This window comes from Rhagoletis pomonella, unplaced genomic scaffold, assembly GCF_013731165.1.
Source record: "Rhagoletis pomonella isolate Grant_MI unplaced genomic scaffold, Rhpom_1.0 Rhpom_scaffold_00003, whole genome shotgun sequence".
Taxonomy (NCBI): Eukaryota; Metazoa; Arthropoda; class Insecta; order Diptera; family Tephritidae; genus Rhagoletis; species Rhagoletis pomonella.
Window position 1 is genome coordinate 69606874 of NW_023458557.1, and position 13352 is coordinate 69620225.

Below are 13352 nucleotides of genomic sequence, written 5' to 3' on the forward strand. Positions count from 1 at the left end.
TTTATATCAGAATCTCATCTTTGTGAAAAGTGTGCAGATAGGGGGTATTATTGAATATAAGCCCTCGATGCGGCCCGCCGCGAAGCTAAGCAAATTTAATGTTTGAAAGAGAAATAATGTCAATTGATTTTCTTTCGTTTTTAAAAAGGTAATAATGTCAATTGACTTTATTTCGCACCAAGGTGGGAAATAAAGTCAATTGACCTTATTTCCGTTGATCTTATTACCTGTCACCGATCTGCATAACAAGTTGAAAATCTAGCTGAAACTTTGCAGATTTTTTATAATTTTTGCACAAAGTTTGAAATGCGAATTTATATTGTGTTTGTTTTATGATGAGCTAGGCTTTTACGGAAAAATAATAAACATTAAATAAACAAAAGAAAAAGAACCAAAATCGATCAAAATGTTTATGACATAATCAGCACACAATCACAAGTGTATGTATAAAGTGATTTTTATATTAACGATCTCAAACCAGTTTACAATAGTGGTATTCACCATATTGATCAATTATAATGAATTCGATACTATGTGATGTGTCGAAATGACATTTTAATATACCTTACGTACATATGTATGTACCTTTGTATACAATAAAAGTTTAATAATAACAATTCTGTGTGCATACATTTGGAAAAGATGTTTTTTGGGTAAGAAATGACGTTTTATTCAGACCAAGTTTTTTTTTCATGCCGAAGACCTGGCAACACTGGTCTACACGGCCTCTCATATGATCTGTCGCTCTTCCTAATTGTATTTTGTTAATGACCAAATCATTTTTAAAGTACCTGGCCCCCCAAAGGCTTGACATTCTGAATCTGACCGCTGATTTCGTAGCCACTTCTTTCAGGTGAAGATCGATAGGTTGAGGATAGCATTTAGGGCTCTTGTTAGGCAGAGTTTTATTGCCTCCCATATGTTGAAAATTGTACAAATACATACATACATTTTTGCCGATTAATCTAATTAAATGCAAATAAGTTCAAATACTTCATTGAAGTTTTTTTCATATGATATTCCTACACCGCTTTCTCACTTATCTTCAGTTACTTTCCAAGTGCCTTGGGACCATTCCATAACGAAAAAAATGTTTAACTTTTACACCTAATTAATTTAACTATGCGTTACTTACGTTAAGTGCAATGAGTATTTGTTATAAATTTACATAGATAGTCTAAGTAGTACATACAAACATAACCATTTACATATATATTTTTAGTATCTACACTAGTTTAATTTGTGGTTTAAATGGTCTACGCAAGACTACTACTGCAATAACGCTTTTTTGTTGGATTTTTTTTTGTGAATTTCATGTAAAATCACACCAGTCATTTAATTTTAAATATATGTACCCATATCCTCACATATGTACTTGTAATTTGACTTAAATAGTTATGCACAAAATTTGTTAGTTTGTTTGTTGTTGTTGTAATTTTCAAGATTATATTTCCGCTGTTTTAAATGCTTCAATAAAGTCTTAAATTTCTTTTCGCTTATTTAGTTGACTCCTTTCCCATTTTTTTCTATGCATTAAATCGGCGCACAGTGGTCGGAGAAACCATGTTTTACGCGAAAAAGGCATATTTTAAAACTGTGGTAAATTAACCGGAATAAAGCTATGTATTCTTATTCAGAAATGTCCAACGAACTCAAAACCGGTTAGTTCAACGAATTCGATCGTGGCGCATTCTAACAGTTATGAGTTGATAGCTTTCTCAAAAATTTTTTTTATGGAAACATTCAATTATAACCGTAATTGCTGGTTTGGTCTTAGTTCTTAAACATGGAAAATAATAATTTCATATAAAACATTACATAATAAAACTTGGTTGCTAAATTATCAACACGGCTTATTTTTCTAGCAATATTTTCTTCAGAAAGATGTAACTAATTTGTAGGGCCGAGTAAGATCTTCATTCCTTTAACAAAAAAAAATGCAAAGGTCCCTTTAAGGATCTGCGAAAAGAAAGATCGCGCATACTCGCGCCAAGAAGAGTGGCGTTAATTTTTATTTCACTGGACCAACTTTAGCAGTTTTTCCAAATAACATTAAGTGTATTAAAATATTAAAGATTAATGTAATTTATTCTATATTTGGCATCATATTATTTATAAGATGTGTCTTCACAAAGCTGAAGTAAATTTTAAAAAATCCAATAACGAATCCAATATGGCGTCCAAGAATTAAAAAATTACTGAATTTTCTTGAAATTTGGTATTTAGAGGTTCTTAAGTTTGCTCACTACGATTTTGCTAAACAAAAATATCTATTGTGTTACTTAACTGAAAATGACAGTTGATTTGACAGTTGTCAATTGAAAAAGTGTTCATGTGATACATAACTCGAGATGAGTGAGCCTTAAAACATAGTACGTTTAATTTGTGGGAAATTTTCCTTATTTCTAGAGAAATTGACAGCCCCTTCGACAGTTGTAAACTCTGAGGATTTTAACTTGACACGCAATTCCTTATCAGCATGTCTAAAAACCTATTCAGTGACATTTCTAAAAATATTCTATTATTTTTAGAAACATTCATAGTTCATTTGACAGCTGTCAACTGTCTGGGGTTTAATTTGACATAAAATTCGTGATCAGCATGTCAAAAAACGTAATCAGTGGTATTTTCAAAAAGATTTTCTTAATTTTAGAGAAATTGACAGTTGATTTGACAGTTCTCAAACGTCAAACCGTAAATTGTATGGCATATTCGGATTAAGCAGTACAACAATACTACGATCAAGTATTTTTTTTTTTTTTATAATCATAGCAGCCCTTCTAATTTCGCGCGTAAAACATGGCATCTCCGACCACTGTGCGGCGCAATCCCAGTGTCTAACTACAACGCCACTCTATATTTAATTCTTTATGCTTGATATGCAGAATTCTTCAGTTCTTCGATTACGTTATTGAATGCTTTTGATATGATCTTCATTGACTGCTTGACTTATCGCCGCCCAAAGAAATTAGACTTTACTCTTTGGTAGACAGCTGTTGTTATCACTGAACGCTGAAGGTGGACTTAGATTTTTCTCGCTGATTATATTGTGGAATTCATCAGCAATGGCTGTGCTGCTGCTGCTGCTCTGCGTGGACTCTCCATAGTTGTTCGCGTTCAAACACGATGATATGCTGCTGTCGTATGCCTTGCCCTTGATGTGTGCATGACCCGAGAGGCTGCTGCCTATAGCTAGCGTATCGGCATTGCTCAGCGTCTCCATGGCGCGATAGTCGAAGAAAGTGGACATATTGTCGTTGGGTATGCCTAGTAGATGTAGCGGCTCAATGCTGGTGGGTAGATGATGGCGATAGTTGTCTTGATTGCTGCCATCGAGTGCGCCACCAACACCACCATGCTTGTCACCATAGCTGGACGAAAGCAATTTGCCTTTGCGCCGTGGTGTAATGGTTAGAAAGTCACCATAGCTTTTATTGTGACAAGCCAGCGCAGCGCCACCTATGACGGCATTAGTACCAGCGCCGCCACTTGATCCGCCACGTTTAGTGTTCGGCGCTTGTGTTGCTGCTGGTTGTTGATGTTGTTGTTGCTGTACAATATTGGTCATATTTGTGGAGTGGGGTGTGGCGTGCTTCAGAATTTCGACATATGAACCCGACTGGACAATATGCGGGGCGGGGACGCTGTTAGTTGAGTATTGGTACTCGCCAGCGAGGAGGAGGCTACTGCCGCTGTTGGAATTAGTATCGGAAGTTTTTGATCGTACTTTGCCACCGGATAGACCGCTGGGCATATTTGTATGGTTGGTTGAATTTTGGGTAGATGTGGATGTGGAAGTTGATGTGGATGATGTTTGTCGTTGGTGGTGGTGGTGGAGATGCGACTGTGACTGTGCACCACAGGCAATTGTTGGTTTCGGTTGTTTTGCTGGCGCGTCAAAGAGCCGGTAGTCGAAGGGCACGGGGTCCATGCTGCTGTTGAAGGTAAACGAAAATACAGTTAGGTGTTTCAAATATATGTATGTATGTATGTATATTTTGAAACAAGCGAAATAAATGAAAGCCAATGTGAATTCTATACTACATGGATAGGGGTGATCGTTAGTAGTGAAGCATGCAAGTTATCAAATGCGGGAAAATACGTAAAGTTCAAACATAAATATTTAGAAACATGCTTTGTGGAAATAATAATGCACAGAGACGAGTTTTGAGAATTCTTGCGCTATAAGAGGATATTGTGCTGCACACAAATGTTCTACTACACAATCGATTAACCAAATTCGGGCGTTGCTATTTCCAACGGAAACGCTGTTGTGGACGAATATTCAAATTTTCCGTTTCTTTGATATTTTCGGGAATTCTATGCTATGGCCGCATTATAACTAACTTTTTTGGTTTAAAATTAAGGGCTATTACTTGAGCAATATCGTATTTGAACAAGAAGGTAGAAGCTCGTATTTCGAGCGAAATTTAATGCCTAAAATATTCCCAAGGCACGTAATAGATGGGAATTTCTTTCATGACAATGAACACAAAGCCATATTAATGCGTATCAACCTCATAAACTGGACCACTTAAAAAACAACATTTAAAACATAACATATAGCCTAGTCCTTGTTTTGAAGTCGGTTAAAAAATATAACTTGGTACTAATAATAGGCTACCTATATGGGATAGAACACCTCGGAAGGTATGATGACACCTCCACAACAGTAACTCTGTGAATGTGAAGTACTTACATGAAATGCAAGTAACAAAGGTTTTCCAGAGTGCGACATGGTTTAGGTAGAGTGGACGGTGGAGTCTTTGAATCGCTCAAGTCTGCAGGTAGTAATAGAATCCTTCCAGTACCAACTCAAAGAATCATTGGTGATATTATCATCGATCCGATCTGTATATTTGAAGTTAATTAGTACTTGGGCATACATACCGGGTACTTGATGGAAGATATCTGACACTTCTAAATCTTGTAACCGTCCACGTGACCTTTGTTCCTAGGACTGTTCGAAAAACTGTTAAATTAGGGAAAAACTGCGACTTTCAACTTCATTATACCATATGAAGTTAGCTTATGTCAGAGGAAAATCAACTGGGTTAGTAGATCAAAAGTGCACTCAAATTTGTTCCGTGCGCTTTCTTAGGCAAAGAGGGCATTCATGCAAAGAGGCATAGAGCTACATATTTACAGTCTACTCCAAGTGCTTTAAGGAACGTTTTGACACTTCTCAACTCTTTCAAGCGACAAACACAATAGCACTGTGCTGGGTACCAGGATACTGTTAGATCGTAGCAAACGAGGTCAGCGATGAAGTGGAGAGTTTTTCCGCTCTGATTTGGTCTTCATCGGGACTTACAATTACTGCGTGAGTGAACTGAGAGGGCCAGGTTATTTGATAATCTTTTGCAAAAACAAGAAGAACCTTTTGAATAGAGCCAACAATAAGATTCTCACAGGATAACCAACTCTCACATACACCGGATTGGTCTAGCCAGGTAGAGGGTATGCTGCTTTGGCTTAATGTGGCAAAGACGTCGGAGCACATTCTGTCGGATTGTGTGGCGGTAACCAGACTAACACTAAAATACTTAAACTTCGTCCACTTAGCATTTATTAGGAAAGTTGAAAATATTTTTTTAAATCGCAGTTTCCCATATTATGTTATACACAACTCATTTACTAACTAAGTGTGTACGTAAGGTTGCAAAACACAAACAAGACATTCGAATGCATTTTGGCCTCGTCTGCTTTTGATTACTAATTCCTTGAATTTTTCCTAAGTACAATAAAAACTTAATTTACGCTCTAAATCGGCGAAGGTGAAATTAATATATGTATATGTGGAAAAAAATTTTGGACCGCCCTAATGTTCATATAAGTACACGTAAATGATCAAAATCTAGCTAATTTTAAAACAAAATATTCGTTTTTTGAAACATATGTACATACAGTCCTTTAATACGTAAATACGTGTACAAGTATGTGTGTATTTGTTGGTGCAGATACATTTTAAAAAAATCACATCGACTACAACAAATTGGCTTGCCTATTGGAAAGCGAGCGCTTGTGATATCCGATGCTATCGCTACTACTACTACCACTGCGTGAATTTGGCGGCTTCATAGCGTTGTTGGTGATATTGGTTGGGGTGTTCTGGGTGGTAGTGCTAATCAATGCTGGGGGACTTGTACGTAATGTAGTTGGAATACTGCATGCGATTGCTTCGAGATTGTTGCTGGACGTGGTGGTGGTATTAGGAGGAGTATTGGTGTTGGTGACACGTTCGCGCTTGGATGAAGTCGAAGTTGATGAAGTGGATGAAGCGAAACGATATGGTGGCGAAGGTGAGAGTGGACGAGCAGGTGTACTGATCAGCTGTGCATTACGTGGCATGAGCTGATGAAATTGTTTGGGAGATGTCACTGAAGAACGCTGTGGCATTAGTTGATGTAATTGACGCGATTGTGTGGGTTGTGGGCCATGAAGTTTTTGCTTTTTATTGTTGCCTACTTTAGCTGCTGCCGCCACTGCTGCTGCGGCGGCAAGTGAACTGCACTGCTTGGTCGTAATTGGTGCTTCCACATACTGAGAGGTGCTGGAGGGGTCTGATGGAGGAGGTTGGCGTTCGGGTGGTGCATGCATGGCGTTAGAAATGATGCGGGTGGGTATTATGGATTGGAAAAAGGTGCGTGTAGATTTGATTGCAGTAGGCGTAGCTGTAGTCGGTTTACTTGTTGTTGTTGTTGTTGCCGGTTTTGGTGATTTAGAAGTGCGTGAGATCTCTTTCTTGGAGTCTTTCTTGGGAATCGGCGTAATATTTTCTGGACATACATATACATATGTATTTATGCAAAATTACTTAAAACACTGTAAAACACAAGGTTGACTAAAAGTCTACACATTTGGGCAGTTGTGTGGGTGTGCTCGCAGGTGTTGGTGTATATTGTTTGGGTGTGCTGATTTGGTTATTGGATTCGTATCAAATGCAAGTGTTAGTAATAAGTAAAACTGACTGTGGCGTGATGGTTTTGCTGACGGTGGTAGTGGCTGATTTACTACAGGTCAGTGAAGGGTTAGTATTTGAATGCTTGCAAAATCTCAAAAAGTGTTAATTAGTTAAAACAGGTACTAACTTACTATGAAGTTGAGGCCTACTGAATACGGAAAGGCGTTCCTTATTGCCTCCTGCGTTTCCACCACCGCAAGGACTATGGCCGTGAGCTGTAAGTGAAAGAAAACAAAGCAGTTATACTTTATATAGTATATATTAATAACGAAATTCACAAAAAGAGTAAAGAAGAAAGGACTAGAACATTCTCATCTTCACATATTTCTATTCATATACTCATATTCATATTCGTTTGAATATGCGAATTCATATCTATATTCACATTAATATTCATACTCAGAGTTTTACTCATAACCATATTCATATTCATAGATATTCATATTCATATTCGTAGCTATATTCGTATTCATATTCTTCTTCATATTCATATTCGTATTCATATTCATACATATGTACAGTGACGAGCAAAACTGTAACATGGTTTAACACTTTTTGTTTCAGCCACCACTATATTTCCAAGTTCTAACGACTTTCATACTTTTGCTGTATATTCTTGTTGGTACATCCCTACTCCCTCTCTCATAATGATTTGAAGTCAATACAACAACAATAAAAAAAACAGCAGACAAAAATGTAAATTAAGGCAGATGTTACAGTTTTGCACTCATATATTTTTAAGAGCTTTTTAACAATTTTCACGAAAAAAAAGAACTACTAACACAATGTTCAGTACTCTTTTGCCTGTTTCAGTTCCTGGATGTGATTTGGCATACCTTATTTGTATCTTTGTAAAAATTCTGGAGGTATATCCTTAGTTTGCTTTCACAGCTCATGTACTCGATTTTACGGACTTTGATACTTATTAGCTGTGCTTTTAGTTGATTTCGCAAATTCTCGATGAGATTCATGTCCGCGGTTTGTGGAGGTCATTTCAAATTAGCAAATTTTTTCTTTTGTATCCAGTCTTTGCGAACATATGCAGTATGTTTTGGGTGATTTTTCAGCAGAAACTCTAATTTTTCGACTACATCTTGCAAATTTTGTTGAAATATGAACAGATACTGTTCCTTACGCATAATGCGTACTAACAGACCAACAAAATTTTTGAAATACAACCCCAAACAATTAAGATCCTACCACTGTGATTCACAGTTTGCCGTACATGATGCGCTGAGGCTTAATTTGGGTCTTTGATCCAATACCATGCCCGGCCATCTGATTGAAAGCGATTAATTTAGTCTTGTCAGACCAAATAACCTTCAATTGAAACTTAAAAATATGTTTTTTATTGCATTCTGAACGGCCTAACATATCCCAATAGGCAACGGTTCGGTTTTCGTGCGATGCTGCGAAAAGCTGCCACACTCGCACATGTATTATGATCAAATTTGCTTTTTTCTTCTTTATGATGCCTTTGCGCTCAATTTGGCAATTCTTCGCCTCGCTGTCTATTGATTTGCATTAAAGTTGAATACCTTAAGCGCTTCTGTAATAGTGGCTGCATCGCTACTTGCTTCTAAGTTCACAAGATATCGTACCGTAATATTTTTCTTCCTCTGTCCTTGGGAGCACTTTAGGCTATATTTTTTCTAAGTCTTAATCTTAACATTTTTAAATAGCAAATTCCAAAATTTTTGCCACTTTTCGTGCGGTTCCGCCTTTCCGCAGTAAATCTATTATTTACATTTATGGTTCCTGATTAACTATGTTATTTACTGGTGATCACTTCTTCAATAAATTACAATATAGAAAAAAGTCATCTGACTTCCAACTAAGTAAAAGATAACTGTCAAATGCAAAACTGAGAGTGAGTGCAAAACTGTAACATCTGCCTTAATTTACATTTTGGTCTGCTGGTTTTTTTATTGTTGTTTTATTGACTTCAAATCATTATGAGAGAGGGAGTAGGGATGTACCAACAAGAATATTCAACAAAAGGATGAAAGTCGTTATAACTTAGAAATATAGCGGTGGCTGAAACAAAAAGTGTTAAACCATGTTACAGTTTTGCTCGTCACTGTATATTCACGTTCGAGTTCATTTTCCTATTTCCCTTTAATAAGTTAAGCGGCTGTCACTGACCGGATTTTGGTACTGTTACGTTCACACCTGAACTCATTGTCCTCCTCATTTAAAATTAATCAGAACTCAGTAGAAATGTGGACAGACAGCTAATGCCTGTACACTAAGCCATATCGCGACATATGAAAGAACAAGTAATTATTAAGCAAAAAACAAAACCGACTTCAATTCTCATACAAAAATTTAAGGATATCATTAATTTCTTCACGATCTAATTATCGGATCTAAACAAAATTAGTATGGGTCCCGCTGAGGTACCAGAATGACTCTTTTTAAGTAAAATAAAAAACTTTGTAGAGTACGCTCCTAGAACCGTTTCTGGTTCATCAGAAAATAAAATGGACACATATTAACGACCCAGAAAAGACCAGATGTCATTTCGTATTTGCGATTGCATACAAAAACCAATATAAATTTCTTATAATGTAAATTTTACTTACGATTGTAGCCACCATCGTCCAGATGTGACGAGGATTCTCGGCCGCTACGACTTTCTTCGCGTTCTCGCTCACGTATGCGTTCGCCACTCAAATCACTGTCGCTGTTCAAGCTATCGTACTCCTCTGACTCGGATTTTATCGCTTTAGAGCGTCGTTTATGCCGTTTCTCAGTATTCGTATGACTACACTCGCCCGATGGTGCACCCGGTCCACCGGATAAGTTCGCATTTGAGTTGCTGCTGCCAATACCAGCTGAGACAGAACGTTTCACCTTGGCGCCGGTGCTGGAGAGTGTGTTGTCATCTATGACACCGCCACCGACGCTGCCACCGCGCGGATCGTACATAGCCGGTAGGCCTCCTTTGCGGCTGAGTGGTATGTTAGCCGATTGATTTTCATGTTCTGGTAAATGGAATGTAGCGTAAGGATAGATATCTTCAGAGTATTCAGGTATGCGTTCAAGCCCAGCAACCGATTCAGGTGGTGATTGCTGGCATGATTTGCGTACCGTACCGTAGTATTGTTCGCGATGTTGGATATCCTTGCCGTCAGCGCCATGTGGCCGCATTGAGTCGACATTCCGTGCAAATAGCTGGCGGGGATCTGGGGAAAAGTAAAAAATGCGACTTGTAGAATAACTTGATCATAGAAGAGTTGAGTATCTTTATACTAACAGTTCTTGAAGCAAATGCAAGCGCCAATTATAGCCAAGATCGTGCCGAACACAGATGTAATAATAACCGCTATCAGGTGTACGTCTCGGAAGAGTGTCCGTACCTCAGGTAAGTCGCTGTGATCCAGTTCGGCAGAAAGACCATTGAAGTGTAAAGTTTCAAAATAGTATTCCTTAATTGTGGATCCTGCGTTGTTATGCGCCGAAACGCGCAAATTATAAGCAGCACCAGGCTCCAAGTCACCAATTGTATAGCGTGTCTGCAAGCAGAGTTAATTATATATAAGCTATATCCTATAGCAAAGATACATACGTGTGTCTCTATGCGACTAGAGACGATGATCCAATCGCTGGAAATGCCATAGCGCCTAAACTCAATGCTGAAATACTGTATTGGACAACCACCATCTTGCCAAGATGATAGCTCCAACAATGCGGATGTTATATTTGAACGTATAAGACTTTGCTTGTGTGGCGAGATGGGTTTATTACCTACAAAGATTGGCCTAGTAAATAATTTGGAGGCGAATTTATCTGCGTTACCTACCTTTTGTTTTTGCCGTCTCGATGGCGCTTGTTTCACTGGTGCCAATTTTGTTGAAAGTTACCATTGTAAATTGGTATCGTGTGCCACAATCCAGACTTTCAATCAGATGGGAGTTAACGCGTCGATCGAGTTGTACCTCTTCCCAGTCACCGAACTCCTTGCGGTAAGTCATTGTAAAACCACGCAGCGGGGCACCACCAATGTCTTCCACACGCCACTGCAGCGATACGGAATTGGTGGTGCTGCCGATCACGGAAAGGACGGGTGCAGATGGTGGTACTATAGGAATAAAGCGGAAAATTAAAAATTAATTAATGAATTTAGCTATTTTGAATGAAGTACTTAAAAGCAGCGAATGCGAAAATTGTTTAGCAGATATTTGTGGTGCAAGGATTTTTTTCAGCAAATAGAAGCCGAGTGAGCAAAGCACAGGCGTGCCATTCGAGTTCGAGTCCTCGGCAGCGGATTTTTGGTTTATTTTTGATTTTAAGAATTTTTTCTTTTATTTTTTATATTAATGAATTTTATATTTTTGTGTTTTAAAAAGAAAAAAAAATAACTTTTTAGTAATGTTATTGTGACTTATTAACATTTTATTTTTAATATTGTTATTGAGCTTTGTACCACGATTATGTTTATTAGGTGGTTAATGCTTCTGACTTTGCACATCGATGATGCGGGTTCGATCCAAAACTCAAAAACAATATTAAAAATTAATTTTTTACTTTCACTTAATTTTTGAAATATTTTTAATTATTTTTGCTTTCTTTTATTTTTCTTATATTTTTTTAAACGTTTATTTATTCATTAGTTTTTGTTGTTTGAAAAATTTTTTTTTTTTATTTAATTTCATTTTTAAAAAGAAAAATATAAATTTTTTTTAATTCAATTTAATTTTTAAAAACTTATTGCTAAAAGGCGATCAGTATACATACAGCTAAGATCTCCGCGTTAGCAGATCTTTCTATTAGTCTTTCGAAAGACAGTAAAGAGTTTTCAAGATTGTTGCCAGAATTGACAATTGCCAGTATTGCCCTGAGGCGAAGGCAACTGAGATTGTGGAAAGAAAATTTTTATGGACACTTCCTGCATTCCTTCAATAAGTTAAATTTATAACCTACAACCTGTATTATAAGTATGTACTAAAACCCCTTTAACTATTTCTTCTACTCACCTTGTACATATACTTGATAGACAATATGGTCCGAGCCAATCGAATTTCGCACCACACACGAATAGTTGCCCTCATGCGATCGCTGTATATTACGCAAAGTTAACGTATTATCATTGCTCACCTCCAAGCGAAAATGCTTTTTTGATCGCGCATTTAAAACCTTCCACTCAGGGTTGGGTTTTGGGTTGCCCACGAAAACACAAGCCAACTTAAGATCCACACGCCAGCTGATGCTCAATGTTTGACTAAATGAAATTATGGCCGCTGGTACCGAATTACTCGGTACCAATTTAATAACTGGCGTGCTGGGTCCTTGCCCGACACGTGTCGCTGCAGTAACCCAAGCTTCGTAAGTTTCACGCGCCATCAAATCTTTAGCTTCGAAGTGTCGATTGTTAGCTGGCAGCACTTCTTTGAGAATTTTCAATTCTTGGCCCTTATCCAGTATACGTATGTAAACATTGTATTTAGTGACAATACCATTTGGTCTGCGCGGTGGCAACCAGCTGATTATAACCGAGGATTCGCTGCTAACGACTGACTTAACGCGCTCAGGTGCATCTGGTACTGCCTCCTCTGTGGTGCAAGATACAGTAGAACTGAGCACGCCTTCACCAGCTCTGGTAAATGCCAATACTTGCACGCTATAATTGGTGAAGGGTTGCAGGCCATGGAGTACAGTACTCAGCGCAGAAGTGATCTTAGTTTCGCGTGTGCCATACTCGGATTCGATGTTGCCGGGTTCGTAGAGTAGCTTATAACCTTGTATGATGCCATGATTGGACTCTTTGGGTGGCGCTTGCCAGGATATTTGTATATTTTGTGCGGTCAGAGCAATGCATGTGACGCCTTGTGGTGGCGCAGATGGCACATCTTCTAAAGTATGACCCATAGTCACTTCACTTGGTGGACCATCGCCTTTCACATTAAAGGCAGATACGGTTATGGCATACTGAGTGTATTTCTCCAAGCCCGTAAGTCGAAAATCGTTTAGTCCCTCACCACCTAAACTACTGACTTTTGTGAAGTTTTGTACACTATCCGCAGCGCCATGCCGCTGATAGGCAATTGTGTAACCCAACAGTTCACCATTCCATGTGTCACGTTCTGGCGGCCTCCAAGTGATGAGCAGTTGTTGGGGCCCGAGCGGTTCGGCTGAAACGTCCTGCGGTCGACCACTTGGCACTTCAGCATCAGTTTGTACGAGTAATATGTCACTCGGAGCACTTGTGCCCAAGTGATTCTCGGCATAGAGGCGGAAGTGGTAAGCCTGCGCGGGACGTAGCGAACCTATTTGGGCAGTTGTCTTATCGCCGGGCAACAACTTTTGGTTGTTGTGCTCATGCCAGACATCTAAACACATGTGAAAGTAATTCTTACATAAGTAAATACTGATTACCAGTGACCTA

At 38.4% G+C, this 13352-nt stretch overlaps 1 protein-coding gene across 1 annotated transcript in view; it reads right to left on the bottom strand.

Annotated features, from left to right (window-relative positions):
* Positions 1 to 339: 339 nt before the first annotated feature.
* LOC118735416 (Down syndrome cell adhesion molecule-like protein Dscam2) overlaps positions 340 to 13352 on the bottom strand; it is a gene marked incomplete in the record, with an annotated part of 127945 nt that continues 114932 nt past the window's right edge. The window contains 8 exon segments of the mRNA XM_036465142.1: positions 340 to 3935; positions 6005 to 6779; positions 7096 to 7179; positions 9550 to 10152; positions 10224 to 10482; positions 10536 to 10714; positions 10770 to 11048; positions 11944 to 13296. Coding sequence (XP_036321035.1) covers positions 2969 to 3935; positions 6005 to 6779; positions 7096 to 7179; positions 9550 to 10152; positions 10224 to 10482; positions 10536 to 10714; positions 10770 to 11048; positions 11944 to 13296 — 4499 coding nt within the window.